Consider the following 18,760-nt stretch of genomic DNA (forward strand, 5'->3'; position numbering starts at 1 on the left):
AACTTAACCGGTCCTTCCGTCCAGCGCCCAACAGCGCTGTCTGAAGGCATCGACTTGCCAACCCAGGTGCCGAGTTGTAAGCCGACCGACTTTTCCCAGTTAATCTTTGCTCCTGCCACCTCCTCGTAAGCCTCAATAGTCTTACCCACTTCACGTAGGCGTGCTACTGAGGTTACGCTGATAGTGATATCATCCGCGTAAGCCGTAACAAACTCCTCTAGACCTGGTTCTCTCGGAATGCCACTCAACCTCCGCAGTAGTGGCTCGAGAGCTACAACATACAAAAGCGGTGAGAGCGGACATCCTTGACGAACCGAGCGTCTGATACAGAACGGCTTCGAAAGGAAACCGTTCACCCGAACTATCGAGTCAATGTTGTGGTACAAAGCAATAAACCACGTGAGGAAGCCAAGGCCCAAGCCGAACCGCGCAAGCACAGTCGCCAGGTATCAATGGTCAACCCTATCAAAAGCTTTAGACTGGTCCAAATGTACCAGTGCCCCACCTTTACCAGATTTATTACCAACCCTCTCTATGGTATAGCGGATAAGATGGAGGGTATCCTGAATGGTTCTGCCTGGGATGGCACATGTCTGTGCCTCCCCGACTATACCATCCGCGACACGCGCCAACCTTTTCGCTAAGACCTTGGCCAAAATCTTCACTTCTGCGTTTAACAGAGTGATGGGCCTGAAATTCTCTATAACGTCCCCCTTGTCCGGGTCCTTTCTGACCAACGTCACTACTCCCCGGTGCACAGATCCGGGGATAAACCCATTCTGTTGCCAGTTCGCGTAAACGTCAGCCAGTAGATGCCCAAACAAGTCTGGCATATATTTATACAACTCATATGGAAGACCATCAAGTCCCGGCGACCTACCCGCTTTACAGTCGGCCAAAGCCTCCTTCACCTCCCCAGGCGTGATTGGCCCTTCGCAAGACTCCGCATCCGACACCGAGAGACACGGCAGACCGGCAAGAAAGTTCTCGAGGGCTCTCCCACCATCAGGATCGCCGTCACCCCCGAACAACTGGGCGAAGTACTTCCGAAAGGCCTCACACATTTTCTCGGGTTCGTTTATCAAGACGCCATTATGGTTCGTCAAAGACCGTATCGTGGAACTATTTCCTTGCCGAGCTTCCACCACTCGGGCCCATCCAGCAGCCTTGATTCCTTCACTTCCCATCGCACGTAACTTAGCTCTGGCAATACTTCTCATGTGTTAGGCTTCAAGATGCTGGTTTAACTCTAGTCTTTTCACCTTCACTTGGTCCGCATTGCCAGTCCGCCAGGCTTCTTCTAGTTCCTTAACTATACCATCTCCTATTCTACGTCCCTTCTTAGCTAAACTTATGCTAAACCTAATATTTGATGGCTCTTTTTAGGGCGTATTTGTTATTAATGATGGTACCTGTTAATGCCCTCTGAATTAACATCTTGATCCGCTTTCTTTATTCCTCAATCGCCAAAAGGGACGTATTGAGTTTCCAGTAGCCAGATCCCTGACTATGTAACTTGTCTATTGTCAGTTTACAGGTAACCATCTTGTGGTCACTGTAGCTGACTGGAAAAACTGTGGACACTTAGCTATAGACATATCTGTTTCTCTAATTAAAATCCTATCTAGATATGTTCTGGTAGACCCGTCACTATTTGACCACGACCACTGTGGAGTGTTCGGGTGTTCCAACCTATATGGGTCTGCTAGCTGAAAGTGACTTAGCAGATCCCGTAAGCCTGGGTTACATTTTCTGTTCGTGTTCGAGCCAACACAATCTGTGTGTGCCTCACATATTGTGTTAAAGTCTCCTAACAATACTAGCGAATGCGACGTGGCCATGAACTTGCCCAGGTCACGAAAATATTCACTTTGCGGACCCATAATATTGGGTGCATAAATAGCAACGAGCCTGATTATCTTGCCACAACTGAATGTCAGGTCAAGAAAGACCAGCCTGCCTTCTGAATCAGAAAAAAACAACTTTTTCTCGGTTGCCCGGTTTCTTTTTAGTAGGACCAACACCTTACCCCCACCTCCCGCCCGACTCTGAGAAACGTATTTCTCGTAGCCGTTCAGGAGGGGGGGACAGATCTCTTGGCCTCTTTACTCGAGTTTCCGTTGCAACAATCACATCCAATTTTCTTGACCTGATGTCATTTAGGAAGCGTCCTTGCATCCAGCTAGACAACAAACCACGAACATTTAAACAACCAATATGAACAGACATGTCTTACCTGTTAATCAAGGCTTGTCCGGTGGAGAGGGACTCTCCACCTTTTCTTGACATATGGTCGGAGGTGGCAAGTCTTGAAAAATGGACTGGTTAAATTCCAGTCTCATTGCCGATACAGACGTTCATATATATAGTTCATAATTTTGAAATTTTTCAGACAGTTCAGCTATTCTGGTGGCTGATTTTTTTGCTTTTATTTCTCTCATTAAATCAACGTTTTTGTTGTGAAGTGCTACTATCCCTCTGTCCTCCACTTCTTTCCTTGTTATTTGTGGTCGGTTTCTTTTTGCTGCTTTTGTTGGTCGTTGTTCTACTTGTTTTACTTGGTTAGCATTTTCTATTTTTCTTCTACTGGTAATTTTCTTTCCTTCGGTTTCTTTATCTTTCTCTTCCTCCTAACCTTCAGATTCCTCCACGCCTTCCTTACAGTATTTTTTTATATGGCCTATCTGACCGCACCGAAAACATCGGGATTTACGCCCCTCGACAAAAACGTTGAGGAACAATTCCTCCCCAACTTCTATTTTTTCTGGAAGTTGTTCAATTACAGCCTGTTCTCCTTGAATTAATAAGTGGACCGTGTGGCCGATCCAATATGTTTTTTCGGTGACGATAGCCTGAAGTATATTCACTTCATCTATCTTCTTTGCCAGCACGGCCGCCATCAACCACATAGGGTCGACTTTAGGAGGGACCTTTGTTATTCGTATGTTGGCAGTCCTCATACCCATGTATATTGGTATTAGAATTAAATCTTCTGTTTCCAATGAATTTATCGAGTGCATCTGTGCCGTTTCAATATTTTTTAGTTGTACCTCGATGGTACCAAATTTTTTACCTCTGGTCAGATATATGATATCCTGCCAGATGGATTTCAAACATTTTTCCACTCTCTCCTCGCTTACGCGCTCAATTTTTCTTTCTTTTTTACAGTATGTCTTGTATATGATGGTTTTCTTTTTTTTCCAACAATAAATAATCCTCTGGGGGTTGAATCTTGACAACACCGTCTTGAATTGTAATCATGTCTTTGAACATTCGTAGGTCGCTTTTGTTTGTCGACATGTGGCGGGTTCCACCTCCAGCCGCCGACGCAAAACTTCTTTTTTGTTTTCCTTCTGTTTGAAGGCTTTTCACAGTAGAATTCGTAGGTTTTGGCGATTCACCTTCATAAGAATCTGAAACATCTCCAAACAATAAACTTTCAATATTTTTTCCATCGGTTGACTCTTCACCAGACGAAGATACACTATTCGGCATCTTGCCAGCGATTAATGTCTCCCCCACAGGGGAGAACACACGATAGTTTTCGAACGAAGACTATCACACAAATAATTATAACAGGAAATAACACAAGAATAGTCAATAGAAACTTGCACTTACTATACAAACGAACTCAAATAATTACTAATAGATACAAACTCACGGAGCCGCTACACCGCTAAGTACCTCAACCGGTGTCACACAGACGAAATATTGCTAAGCATTTCGCCCGGCGTGCTAACGTTTCTGTCAGCTCGCCGACTTAGTAGAAAAGATTATTAAGAAGACGGTAAGGGTGGCAATATGGCAGAATCGTTAGAGTAGCGGACAAAATTACTTGCTGTATTACATCCGATATTTTACGTTTTGAGTACAGTTCCTTCCAGTTTCAGCTTTGCTTTCCATCTCTTCGTGTTCGATAAAATAAAGTACTTGTCTAGGTCGATGGTAACGATTAACCCCGCCCCTTAGAATTTCTGGCTCGTGCCTAAATCAAAGAAGACAGGGAAGTAATAGAAACGGTATAATATCCGTCAAGATTCTTGTTGCAATACCGAGTAGTATCTATTTAAGATTTAATAAGGAGCAGTTCCGTTTTATTTTGTTGTTGTTCGCTGGCCCTCCTTTTCACTCTTTAGGTATTCGAAATATATCAAAGAATTACTTGGTGATTCTACATAAGGTTTTGTTGAAACCGAAGAAGACTAAGAAAATATGCAGCTCTGCTATCTAATGAAACTTCTGTCAGTTTTCAATTTTGCCGCAGTTGGTGCTGTTGCTTAAGTAAAGAGTTGTTGCTATCATCGTATAATACATATCTACACGAATACTTTAAATCATTCGAGACAGGAGACGAATTGCTGACATCTTGGATGGTGGGAAGTCATATGTATGTATGTATGTATGTATATATATATATATATATATATATATATATATATATATATATATATATATATATAGAGTTATTAATATTTCTAAGTCTCTCTAAAGGAGACTACGGCAGCGGTACTGGAAATTAATAGTTATCGCCAAGCCAACATGGCAGTCCCAAAATTAGGACGAAAGCTGCCGTGAATTAGCTCCAAGAAGCCATCGCCTCTAGCTAGCTATGTGACACACGAAACCTGTGTCCTTTATAACCTTCGAACAGGGGAGGTCAGCAGTGTCCCCCTGCTGGTTTGGCATCTGCAGACTAGACTAGTTTCAGGGTGTTGCCCCTTGTCAATGTAGAGTAGCCAAGCCTTAGCCAGGCGGCGCTGCTGACTATCTGCTCGAAGGTTATTTATCTAATTTCAGTGGAATCTATCCACTGGTTTTCAGAAATAGAGTTATTAATATTTCTAAGTCTCTCTAAAGGAGACTACGGCAGCGGTACTGGAAATTAATAGTTATCGCCAAGCCAACATGGCAGTCCCAAAATTAGGACGAAAGCTGCCGTGAATTAGCTCCAAGAAGCCATCGCCTCTAGCTAGCTATGTGACACACGAAACCTGTGTCCTTTATAACCTTCGAACAGGGGAGGTCAGCAGTGTCCCCCTGCTGGTTTGGCATCTGCAGACTAGACTAGTTTCAGGGTGTTGCCCCTTGTCAATGCAGAGTAGCCAAGCCTTAGCCAGGTGGCGCTGCTGACTATCTGCTCGAAGGTTATTTATCTAATTTCAGTGGAATCTATCCACTGGTTTTCAGAAATAGAGTTATTAATATTTCTAAGTCTCTCTAAAGGAGACTATGGCAGCGGTACTGGAAATTAATAGTTATCGCCAAGCCAACATGGCAGTCCCAAAATTAGGACGAAAGCTGCCGTGAATTAGCTCCAAGAAGCCATCGCCTCTAGCTAGCTATGTGACACACGAAACCTGTGTCCTTTATAACCTTCGAACAGGGGAGGTCAGCAGTGTCCCCCTGCTGGTTTGGCATCTGCAGACTAGACTAGTTTCAGGGTGTTGCCCCTTGTCAATGAAGAGTAGCCAAGCCTTAGCCAGGCGGCGCTACTGACTATCTGCTCGAAGGTTATTTATCTAATTTCAGTGGAATCTATCCACTGGTTTTCAGAAATAGAGTTATTAATATTTCTAAGTCTCTCTAAAGGAGACTACGGCAGCGGTACTGGAAATTAATAGTTATCGCCAAGCCAACATGGCAGTCCCAAAATTAGGACGAAAGCTGCCGTGAATTAGCTCCAAGAAGCCATCGCCTCTAGCTAGCTATGTGACACACGAAACCTGTGTCCTTTATAACCTTCGAACAGGGGAGGTCAGCAGTGTCCCCCTGCTGGTTTGGCATCTGCAGACTAGACTAGTTTCAGGGTGTTGCCCCTTGTCAATGCAGAGTAGCCAAGCCTTAGCCAGGCGGCGCTGCTGACTATCTGCTCGAAGGTTATTTATCTAATTTCAGTGGAATCTATCCACTGGTTTTCAGAAATAGAGTTATTAATATTTCTAAGTCTCTCTAAAGGAGACTACGGCAGCGGTACTGGAAATTAATAGTTATCGCCAAGCCAACATGGCAGTCCCAAAATTAGGACGAAAGCTGCCGTGAATTAGCTCCAAGAAGCCATCGCCTCTAGCTAGCTATGTGACACACGAAACCTGTGTCCTTTATAACCTTCGAACAGGGGAGGTCAGCAGTGTCCCCCTGCTGGTTTGGCATCTGCAGACTAGACTAGTTTCAGGGTGTTGCCCCTTGTCAATGCAGAGTAGCCAAGCCTTAGCCAGGCGGCGCTGCTGACTATCTGCTCGAAGGTTATTTATCTAATTTCAGTGGAATCTATCCACTGGTTTTCAGAAATAGAGTTATTAATATTTCTAAGTCTCTCTAAAGGAGACTACGGCAGCGGTACTGGAAATTAATAGTTATCGCCAAGCCAACATGGCAGTCCCAAAATTAGGACGAAAGCTGCCGTGAATTAGCTCCAAGAAGCCATCGCCTCTAGCTAGCTATGTGACACACGAAACCTGTGTCCTTTATAACCTTCGAACAGGGGAGGTCAGCAGTGTCCCCCTGCTGGTTTGGCATCTGCAGACTAGACTAGTTTCAGGGTGTTGCCCCTTGTCAATGCAGAGTAGCCAAGCCTTAGCCAGGCGGCGCTGCTGACTATCTGCTCGAAGGTTATTTATCTAATTTCAGTGGAATCTATCCACTGGTTTTCAGAAATAGAGTTATTAATATTTCTAAGTCTCTCTAAAGGAGACTACGGCAGCGGTACTGGAAATTAATAGTTATCGCCAAGCCAACATGGCAGTCCCAAAATTAGGACGAAAGCTGCCGTGAATTAGCTCCAAGAAGCCATCGCCTCTAGCTAGCTATGTGACACACGAAACCTGTGTCCTTTATAACCTTCGAACAGGGGAGGTCAGCAGTGTCCCCCTGCTGGTTTGGCATCTGCAGACTAGACTAGTTTCAGGGTGTTGCCCCTTGTCAATGCAGAGTAGCCAAGCCTTAGCCAGGCGGCGCTGCTGACTATCTGCTCGAAGGTTATTTATCTAATTTCAGTGGAATCTATCCACTGGTTTTCAGAAATAGAGTTATTAATATTTCTAAGTCTCTCTAAAGGAGACTACGGCAGCGGTACTGGAAATTAATAGTTATCGCCAAGCCAACATGGCAGTCCCAAAATTAGGACGAAAGCTGCCGTGAATTAGCTCCAAGAAGCCATCGCCTCTAGCTAGCTATGTGACACACGAAACCTGTGTCCTTTATAACCTTCGAACCTTTATAACCTTCGAACATATATAAACAATTGCAGCGTGGAAGGTGTTTATAAGCCATTTAAGAAACACACAAAAACCGTCAGATTCACTTCAACATTTAAATTTAATTTGCCAAAATATTTTCGTCGCTTTGAGACCGCGACCTGCACGGAATTTTGTCAGGTCGCGGTCTCAAAGTGACGAAAATATATTTTGGCAAATTAAAATTAAATGTTGAAGTGAATCTAACGGATTTTGTGTGTTATTTTAAATGGCTTAAAAACACCTTCCACACTGCAATTATTTTCGTTCTAGCACACGATCTCAGATCAGGTCAATTGCTATGCAAGTACATTTTTATATGTAAATATTTTTATTAACAAACTCGAAAGGCTTTGCGAGTTACAGAGATAAAGCTACTATGGAAGGCTCATAGGATAATATGGAAGGCTCATAGTATAATATGGAAGGCTCATAGTATAATAACTGTGTACTAACTGTATATAATATATATGATAATGATATTTATTCTCAGATTTTAAAGCGACAATTTTTAAATATAAACAAATGACCGAAAAATGATGAGCGAACTTCAGGCTGAATCGAACTCACATATCGATGCTTTCATGGATCCTTGCAAATCTGATTGGCCAAACGCAAGGAACAATGAAAGCATCGATTTGTGAGTTCGATTCAGCCTGAAGTTAGCTCATCATTTTTCGGTCATTTGTTTGTATTTAAAAACTATCGCTTAAAAATCGGAGAATAAATATCATTATGATATATATTATATACAGTTATATATATATATATATATATATATATATATATATATATATATATATATGTATGTTCACTACATGAATAGATATCAGTTGAAATAGTAAAAGTGAGTTGTATTTTAGTTAAGAGATTGCATTTTATTGTAATATGATCTTTCAGTGAGTAAACAAAATTTTAATATCAATATTATTATATGCTTTCTGTTGGTGTTATTATTGCTGCTATATATATATATATATATATATATATATATAGCAGCAATAATAACACCAACAGAAAGCATATATATATATATATATATATATATATATATATATATATATATATATATATATATATATATATATATATATAGATATATATATATATATATATATATATATATATATATATATATATATATATATATATATATATATATATATATATATATATATATATATATATATATATATATATATATATATATATATATATATATATATATATATCATTTTTGCTTCCATTAATGATGCTGTTACTATTGTTGTTTATGTTGCTGTCACACATGTTTACGTTAGTGTTACTCTTGTTTAAAATCGAACACTGCTTAGATGCAGGAAACAGCATATTTGCCTTTCGTTGTACAAAGAAGCTCTTCTCGTATACTAAAAAGTGTTGGATTTCTATTTCAGCAAATAATATAAAACTACGTCACTGACAATGGAAACGACTCTTAAGTGATAGCATCGACATTTTTACCTTATATGGATTCTTTGGGTTGCTATTGGCTTGAGGTCTTGTTGGAGAAACAGCAGCGATGCTATAGAAACTCTTTAGCTGCTCGCTAGGCTGGCAAATCGTTTATTGAATTGCAAATATTATTTCCAGTGGCTATAGTTTCTTCAAAATATGCGATTAGGTCAGCTTGACTTAGAAATAAAGGTATAGTTTTATAGTGATTTTCCTCTTTTATAGATTTACATAGCGATAAAAAAAAAATCAGAGAGAAGAAAAAATATTCGAATGAGTTTTACGGATTAGGAAAAAGATACAAGTTTATGTATGAAGCTTTAGGATTTAGCTTTGAAGAAAAATGTTCGTATTAGTGTGCACCCACGTTAAAGTTTAATAGCAATTTAAATTTATGATTTTCCTTAAACATAATAACAATACCAGGGATTAACAGAAAGGAGTATTTGTTGTAATATCATTTACACTGTACCATGAATTTCGCATGTTGTCGTTTCATGATGGCGTTGCAAATATCAACATTATAAAGAGAAAGAAATAAAATCTAGTAATTATATGTAAATAATTGTCTCTAACATAGGAACAAGATCTGGAATTTGTGTGAGAAATCGATCATATCAATTCCAGAACTTGACTGTTACTTGGTTTTACCGGCCTTGGAGGAATGAAAAGCGAACTAACATCAAGAATGAAAAGCGAACTAATAGCAGGTATGGCTGCGTGGTTATGAAACACGCATTCAACCACACGGTTTCGGGTTCAGTTTTACTAAGCAACACCTATTGAGTATCTTCCATGAAACTTAACGCCTAAGCACCGAGTCTTATAATTCGCGGAAAGAGACCCTGTGGGACCTTTGGCAACAGGATGCTGTTAACTCTCGCAGAATTAACCAGAGCAAGTAAGACCGAGAGTTCTGAGAAGTAAAATAATAATGATAATAATAATAATAATAATAATAATAATAATAATGATAATAATAATAACAATAATAATAATAAGAAGAAGAATAATGCACCACCCTAAGGCAGATATAGAACGTCTTTATCTGCCAAGAAAAGTGGGCGGCCGAGGACTTCTACAGCTGGCATTAACAATGAAGGTAGCCACAATTGGCCTAGACACCTATCTGAAAAACTCTGAGGAAGGGATGCTAAAACTTGTCTCAAAACATGAAAGCAAGAAAGCATCTTACTCAGTAACAAAACAGGCAAAGGATTATCTAACTGAATTCCAATTGCAACAAATTCAAGAATTAGACGAACTAGAAACACTTGCAGAAAAAGCTAAGCGCTTGATAACCCGTGCTAAAATTGCTGCCTTAGATATTATGACTGAAAAATGGTATGGAAAACCTCTCAATGGCAAATACCCAAAGAGAGCGAATAATGCAGATATTGACAAAGCCCTTACCCATCAATGGCTAATGGCCTCTGGCTTGAAATCAGAAACAGAGGGGTTTATCATAGCAGCCCAAGATCAATGCCTACCTACAAAGAACTACCAGGCCAACATATTAAAGAACGGCAGCTCCCCATTATGTCGTATATGCCAACAACAAAATGAGACCATCGATCATGTTGTCTCCATGTGCAGTCTGCTTGCGCCTACAGAGTATCTCAACAGGCATGATAGAGCTGCACAATATATTCAATGGGTAATATGCAAAAACTTGGACTTGCCGCATGACAAAAACTGGTGGGAACACAAACCACCCCCAGTACTTGAAAATGATCACATTGCACTCCTCTGGAACTTCACCATTCAAACTGACAGAAAGATAGACGCAAATAGGCCAGACATCATACTGAAAGACTTCAGACAAAAATCATGCCTCCTCATTGATATGACTGTCCCAATCGATATAAACGTATCTGTCAAGACCTACCAAAAACTGAGCAAATATAAAGATCTTGAAATAGAAATTAGCAAAATGTGGAATCTGAAGACGAAAACAATACCTATTGTCATAGGTGCCCTGGGAATGACAGCTAAACGGGCTGATTACTACCTAGCTCAGATACCAGGAAACCCCAAAATGGCCGAAGTTCAAAAGATAGTGCTCATGGGAACTGCCCATATCCTACGTAAAATACTGTCTATGTGATCTCAAATTTTAAAACAAACACATAATTTTCTTATGGTTTCTTAAACATTCACTAGAACAAAACTGTACAAATCCAAATATATGGTACTCTAGGCATAACACCTACATGAACTTCTAACTTGTTGTCTCTTGAGGTCTCTGGGTGAGACTTGGATCCAACTTGTACAAATGCAAAACAAAAGTCAAACATAAAATAATAATAATAATAATGATAATAATAATAATAATAATAATAATAATAATAATAATAATAATATGCCCTGATGCAGTACCAGCCAGTGGCTCTCATGGCTTCTGATCTTAAATAAATGTCTTCTGTTACAGTCCGAGCTGATCAATGCCTTGCGAGTAAATTTAATTGAAGAAAACTATGTGGAAGCCCGTCGTATATATGTCTATATATGCATGTGTGTGTCTTCGTGTTTGCATTTGACCGTTCCACTGAATGAGAACCGGTGTTGGTTTGTTTACACTCCCGTAACTTAGAGGTTTGGCAAGAAAAAAAAAACGTACAGAATAAGTATGAAGCTTCAAAATTAAGTTCTGGTATCGATCTGTTCGATTAAAACCTTTCAAGTAAAATATTAAAGATTTAAAGATAGACGATAAGTTGACGGCCAAACGATTTTGCCAAACTCACATCTTGTTTGTAAGTGAATAAAATGGCTTCTGATTTACACATAAATCCACAATTTTGAGGGAAGAGGATTAGTGGACACTGTCATCTTTAGTACTTGATTCGTACTTTATTTTATCGATCTCTGAAAAGCAAAGTTGACTCCGGAAGGAATTGAACTCAAAATGTAAAGCGTCCGGACTAAATACTGTAATATATTTATTCCGACTCACCACAAGGTCCAATCCTTGTTGCGGTTTAGTGGATCGTAAGCAGTAGTTACCCTGAGAGTTACGCCAGCGGAGCACGTTCTCCTAGCAGAGCCTCCCAATTCAGAGGCTTGAAGCCCATCTAAAATGGATCACCTATCCTTAGAAGTGAAAACACCCATATCTAGAAAAAGAATGCAAAATTACAGTTCCATCGATGACAATTCAAATCCAACAAGGCACTGGGAGAAGAAGGCCTTACACGGAGCAGCAAATACGAAAGAAAGCGGCAATGGCAACTTCCACTTCTGATAGTCCAGGATCGAGAACAGTGGAGGCAAGACCACAATGGCCTATACTCTATAGAGATCGTTGGACCCAAGATAACGAAGAAGAATTTGCTCCGGCTTCTAATGATTTTGTTAAACACTAGACTTGTTATAAGTTAATAATAAAACTTCTAATTATATGATAATATGCAGCAGATGATCAGTTAAGAGAAACAATCAATATATACAGACACATTTTGTACATTAAATTATGAAAGGAATAGTATTTACGAACATTTGTTAAGCTTGGTATGTTTTATTTGCCTAAGAACTCAGGAAAACTTCTGATATGTGTACATTTGATGATATCGGAAGACCAGTATTCAATGAGATCAGTGCTTCTCAAATAATTCTATATCTCTCAAACATTTCTTTTACTTTTACTCATTCAACCTTTTACTGTAGTTCAACAAAACTGAATACACCTAAATATACTGCTGACGACAGGTGGATCACCATTAACAGAGAACAAGCATTCTGTTAATGGTTCATTGTGTCCGATTTTGTTGGAATTTTTTCTACTCTGAGGTACTTTTATAAATTATGTTTCCAAGACTACAAGGCTAATCCTCCGATGGACACCCTAACGGGGACGCAAGCGTGACAAACCAAAAATCATGGTGAAGATCCAGAGAAACTGAAGTACTTGTAAAGAGCAATACCTGGGTGCAGTCACAATCCATTAGCAAAGACCGAGACAGATCGAGATCTCTTGTTGGTGCAATGTGCTCCATACACAGTTAAAAGAACAGCAACAGCAACAACAATAGTAATACAAAGAATAAGATTATGGCACTGAATATATGGGATGTTTCCTTGATGCGATACGGCGCAAGTGTTGTTAGGTGGACAAAGTACTAGCTTAGGAAATTGATCGAAAAACCAGGAAAATGATGACAATGAATAAGGAATTGCACCCTAAAAGCGATATTGATAGATAGTCTTAATGTGCATAGAAACAAGGGTGGAAAAGGTCTCATAGAATGCAAGATCTGTGTTGTCAGCGAAGAAAACAGCCTGGGATGGTACGTCAAACAGCAGAGTGAACACTTGCTAGCTGCAGTTAGAAATAACAGCACAATACTTACCGAAAATGTGACGCACCCAAAGACTTTTAAGAAACAAGGTGAAGAACAGAGTATAAAACAACTGGAAAATGAAAAATAATGCGTGGGAAATACCTCAGGGAAATCGAAAGTAAACACAAAACCAACACCAGGAGCTGACTAAGGAAAAGTAATCTGAAAGAATGCACTGAGGCATTGATATGCAGCGCCCAAGAACTAGCTCTGAGAACTAATTACTCCAAGTTCCAAATACGTAAGAGCAGTGAATCGCCCCTTTGTAGGATGTGTGGCAGCAAAAACGAATCAACCTCCCATATTGTGGGTGGGTGTAGTAAACTGGGTCAAAAGTACTACAAAAGAAACAACGATAACGTGGCTAAGTTTGTTCACTCGAGATTGTGTGAAAAGTACAGCCTTGGAAGAACACAGAAATGGTGCGACGATGAACCAGAAAGCATCACTGAGAACAATGAATATAAGATCTTGTGGAATATTTTACAATCCAGTGTGACTGCCTAATTGATGCTTGGAGACCAGACATTATTGTAGTAGATAAAAAGGAAAAAAGGTAAGTAAGATCATAGATATTGCCATAGAAGGGAAAGCACGCGTAGAGGACAAAGAGCTGGAGAAAATAGGAAAATACGAGTTACTAAAAGACGAAATTACAAGAATGTGGCCAATGAAGAGAGTCACTCAGAGTACAAACAACCAAGTTCAAGAAATATGTCGGAGAAATTGGAATTGACATCAGGGCAGAGACTGCCCCGCAAAACAGCTCTATTGGGGACAGCTAGGATTTTGAAATTGGTACCTGGCTATTGAGTATCTTTCATGAAACTTAACACCTAAGCACCTAGTCTTATAATTCGCAGAAAGAGACCATGTAGGACCTTTGACAACAGGATGCTCCAACAAACCTGCGATAAAGAGAATGTAATAATAACTATGTGAAGTGCAGAATAGACAACACTACTGACAGCGACAAATGCAGAATGTGTGGTGAGAGGGATGAAACAGTATGGCACACATCGTTAGCGAATGCTCAAAATTGGCACAACGCGAATACAAAAGACGCCATGACGATGTAGTAAGAACGATCCATTGGGAGCTCTGCGAAAAAAGAACCAAAAGCCAGTCTCTGCCACTAGGGCATCTCCTCTTTGTCTCGCCTTACAGCCATCAATTCACTGCTTAAAATCCATACCTTACGTATATCAAAGCCCCACCCCACCGATTTACAAGTCAAATTTGCTCGATGGTCATCTTATTGACTTAGATCATATCTACCTTATCAACCAAATTTCAAGCCACCTCAGTCAACCTATGACTCTTCTTCAATTTCCTTTGGGTTGGTCAAAGTCACCTTTAATACCCCTTACGGTGGTAGCGACTATATTTGTTTCTGCTGTGATGTGCATGTTTGTGCGCATTTATGTACGTGTTTTGCATGTATATCAAGGACACCATTCATGCCGTCCACATCTTCAACACATCTTCTTTCCTCTTGGGTTCTCTAAACCTCTGTTCACCATGAAAGTAAAATACTTGCATGTTGTTATCTTCCATAACAATGGCCTCCCCTTTCTGAGCTCACTCTCAGCTTGAATATACATGCATATAGGACTTAATTGTATAAATTTATAAATTATATTACATAGTTTCCACATGCAGTGTTCATTTGACTATACAGACTGTGCATAGTCAAACACAGTCCTTAGAGCATTGTGTTCCTATCCTATACCAATGACACCAAATCCTCTCATTCCTCTTCAACTCGTTTTCTGTCCGTCTCTGAACTCTCCAAGTTTCTCTTTTCCATAAACGCAAAACTTGTGTACCGTCATCCTCAGGAACGCTAGTTTCTCAGCTTGCAAATTGTCCATTGACCTCTGCACCACGCCTAGACCCAGATACACTGATCTGCCCAGGTGAATTCGTATTCAAACTTTATTTAATTTCACATCGCACATCTCCTGCACAACTCATGTCCTCCTTCACAATAATTACATTATCTTTCACCGGTTCTTTACATTAAACATTTACTTCTTTCATTTTATCGTCCCCAGTTTTGCGATGTAAATGATGATGACTCTATATTTTCTTTCTAAACAAAGAAATTAAAATGTCCGAAATGTTAGATTCTTTTCTTCTTCAATGCAACTCAAACCATTGATCTTTTCTAGGAACCATCATTGGGCGATAGTTTTGTTTTTAACCCCAAATTAGCCCTGATCGAGAAGCCTTATGATCAAAGGCGTTTTACTCAAGACCATACTGTCACATTTTCAAACATTGTGTACCCAAGGTTACATCCAACGTATCTCATTTTGAAAAAAAATTATAGAGTGATTTTAATAAAATGTTGCTTCTCTTCCTCGTATGTTAAAAGGATATGATATTGCAATGGAAATAAGATAGCATTATTAAAAGGAAAGAAACGGAAAAATGCATACAACAAGATTGAATCTATTATGACTAGTAAGTATGTTTCCATAGTGATAAAGGAATCGAATTTCTATTTATAGTGATACTAATACCAAAATAATAATTCCAGTAAATTAATCAATGCTACCAACATTTAATTTAAATGTAATTTCAAATATGTGTTGAATTAAATGTTGCCTCGAGTGATGAAGTTGATGGATCATTATAATCATGTGCAGTCTGTCAATATTTGTGTTAAATTAATGTTGGCTACATTTAATGTTATAAAACAGAGATGAAAATAAAAGCTGCAACCCCCCAAAGCAATCATACCATCAATATTTGAAAGAGAAAACCTTTCAGATGGGGACTTCATAAGAAATTCTAAGATATAATGATAAATCACTATAGCAATCTAGTTCCAATGCAAGTAGAATATTTCTTGTTGGTTTACATTAACTTCTGCCAAATTTTTTTTTTACAACTACTTAGAAAGTCCTTATAGTTTTATGAATTAATAATACGTAGGTTGTAATGTTCCTTTTCTTCACAAATATATCGGGATGCATGTGAAATGAAATGACTATGACAAGGAAACAAAACTACGTCGAGGGTTCGGTTCTCCGTGGGTTTTCTTATCTCTGCCGTCTACTTCGCTCTAAAGTGCATGCACGGTAGGGTGCTACTGCGTGATCACTAGGTCCTTTATAAATAGCTGTAAAATATCCCTGAATTTACACCCTAACTTATTGAAAAATAATGATGTAGCCCTTAAATGCATTGATTAAGTAAAATGCAAGAAAATTACTTCAGTGGCTGCTATCATATACCTCTGTCAGCAAAAATTATAATAGCGCTGGCTTTCGTGATAATCATGTAAAAACCAAACTGAATGTGATGACAAATATCGCGGTCTTTTAGTTCTATTTCTTCTCTTTCTTCGCCTTCTACATATTTTCCTCATACACATCCGTTACAATTTTTATTCTAGATTCTACTTTTTCTTTCTTTTTATCATTGGTTTAACGTAATTAAAGTTCACAATCTTCTTTCTTCTTATCTTTTGTCTATCACATTTTCTAAGATTTAGCTATAGCCGACATGGTAGTAATTTACAGAAAGACCTTGACGAAAGACAACCAGAACCAATCATTTTGTCTGATGAGAAATTTTTTCGAAAAAGACTATATCTTGATGGTAGAGAAAAGGAGGGAATATATTAAGTCTTGAACAGAGAATTAGCGACGAATCTGAAACGTAATATAATTTCTGACATAACACGAAATGAGAAGAGAAACTGGATCGGGAACTGATGCCACCAGAACATTATGATTTTGCCTATTTAAATACCATTTAAAATACGTTTCACCAACAACTTTAGGTTTTGCTGCCAATGTAAAAAATCCATAATTTAAGGGTTCATGTTTAAAACTTAGTATTTGAGTTCAGGATATCAGCTGCTGTATTACGTCATTGCTACTTACGCTCTACATCCAAATTCTACAGTTAGTTTACGTTTCATCATTCTAGAGGCGATTGAAAAAAAATAATAGCAACACCGCTCCCCTCCTCAAAGGCTGTGAATTTCTACATTAACTCTTTCTACTGGTAGCACAAAGCCTCAAATTTAGGGAAAGATCTAAGTCGATTACATCGACCCAGTGGACAACTGGTACCTATTTAATTGACCCCGAAAGAATGAAAGGCAAAGTCGACCTCGGTGGAATTTGAACTCATAACGTAACGTTAATAATATATTACTGTTATAAAGAGTAACAATAATATATTATTTTATTGCCCACAAGGGGCTAAACATAGAGGGGACAAACAAAGTCAGACAAAGGGATTAAGTCGATTACATCGACAACCAGTGCGTAACTGGTACATGTAATTGACCCCGAAAGAATGAAAGGAAATGTCAACCTCGGCGGAATTTGAACTCATAAAAGATGAAATAACGCTAAGCATTTCGTCGAGGGTGCTAATGATTTTACCAGCTCGCCACCTTGATTTGCTACAACAATACATTGCATTTATAACGTAATATAATAATTTATTTCATTTGCAAAATATTGCAAATATGTATTACATTCATAAACTATTACACAAACATATTACCGCTATAAAGAGTAACGACAATATATTACATCAATAAAGAATTTCAATGGTACATTGTATTGATATTGCATTACGTCCATATATTATAATTATAAAGTATTGCAACACTATATTATACTTATAAAGTATAAAGCGGCACCTTGGGCTAGTATCGTCAACCATTTGGTCCTCTTGTAAGTGGATTTCGTAGGTGGAAACTGCAAGAAACCCGTCGTATATGTATATATATATATATATATATATATATATATATATATATATATATATATATATATATATATAAGTGTGTGTGTGTATGTGTGTGAGTCTTTCTGTTTGTCATCCACCACCGCTTGACAGCCGGTGTTGATTTGTTTACGTCCTCGTAACCAAGTGGTTCGGCAAAAGCGACCGATGGAAAAAAATTACAAAAATTATAAGTGCCAGAGTCGATTCATACAACTAAAATTGTTCAAGGCGGTGCTCCAGTGCGGCCACACTTTAATGTTTGGAACAAAAAAATGATAACAGGTATAGCAAAATATTACATTTATAAATTATTATCGCCAATTTATTATCATATTTATAAAATATTACAACATATTACGTTTACAAAGTATTCCAATCTTTTATCACATTCATAAAGCCGATTGCAATAACATATTACAAGTTGATCAACTGTAATATTATACGATAGTGGAAATTGCTAAATACAACAACAAGAAGAAAAGCTGCTAAGATATTAAAATGTAAAACATGTGATTTACTTAAAGCGAATTACACGAATTATAGATTTAAAACTATAAAAGCAAAAGCTGTGAGTAAGTCTTTGGGAAGATGTGTATTATTAACAAGGAATTTATCTAAGTAAAAATTGAAAAAAATAGTCTTAATCGAAAATATAAGCTGCTGCTGTTGCTGCTGTTGCCGCTGACACGGCTGAAAATATATAATTTATGTTGAAGTAGTTTTAGGGATTTAACGAATTATGTTTTTAAAATCATTAAAATATTTTAGGATTTTTCAATAAAAATCTTTCTCAAGCTCATTGTGATAACTTCGAGGCTAAAATAAAATAAAGTGAAAAATAAATATAATAATAAAATAAATATAATAATAAAATAAATATATGAAATTAAGATTTGACGTGGGTGTGTGTAGGTGTGCGCGTGCGCGTGTGTATGTTGTGTGTGTGTGTGTGTG

The 18,760-nt window shown here is 38.3% G+C and overlaps 1 protein-coding gene across 1 annotated transcript; it reads left to right on the plus strand.

The window, feature by feature from the left end:
• Positions 1-8,698: 8,698 nt before the first annotated feature.
• Positions 8,699-17,588, plus strand: LOC149134787 (uncharacterized). The gene is made up of 3 exons (XM_089355557.1): positions 8,699-13,601; positions 15,426-15,514; positions 16,545-17,588. The coding sequence occupies exon 1, from the start codon at positions 9,640-9,642 to the stop codon at positions 10,810-10,812; it is 1,173 nt and encodes a 390-aa protein (XP_089211683.1). The 5' UTR covers positions 8,699-9,639; the 3' UTR covers positions 10,813-13,601; positions 15,426-15,514; positions 16,545-17,588.
• The last annotated feature ends 1,172 nt before the right edge of the window (positions 17,589-18,760 follow it).

The sequence above is a fragment of the Octopus bimaculoides genome, chromosome 7, assembly GCF_046866305.1.
Source record: "Octopus bimaculoides isolate indiv1 chromosome 7, ASM4686630v1, whole genome shotgun sequence".
NCBI classification, from domain to species: Eukaryota; Metazoa; Mollusca; class Cephalopoda; order Octopoda; family Octopodidae; genus Octopus; species Octopus bimaculoides.

Excerpts from the sequence above, each read along its gene's own strand:
- LOC149134787 (XM_089355557.1), top strand. The coding sequence starts at position 9,640 with ATGATAATAATAATAATAATAATAATAATAATAATAATGATAATAATA.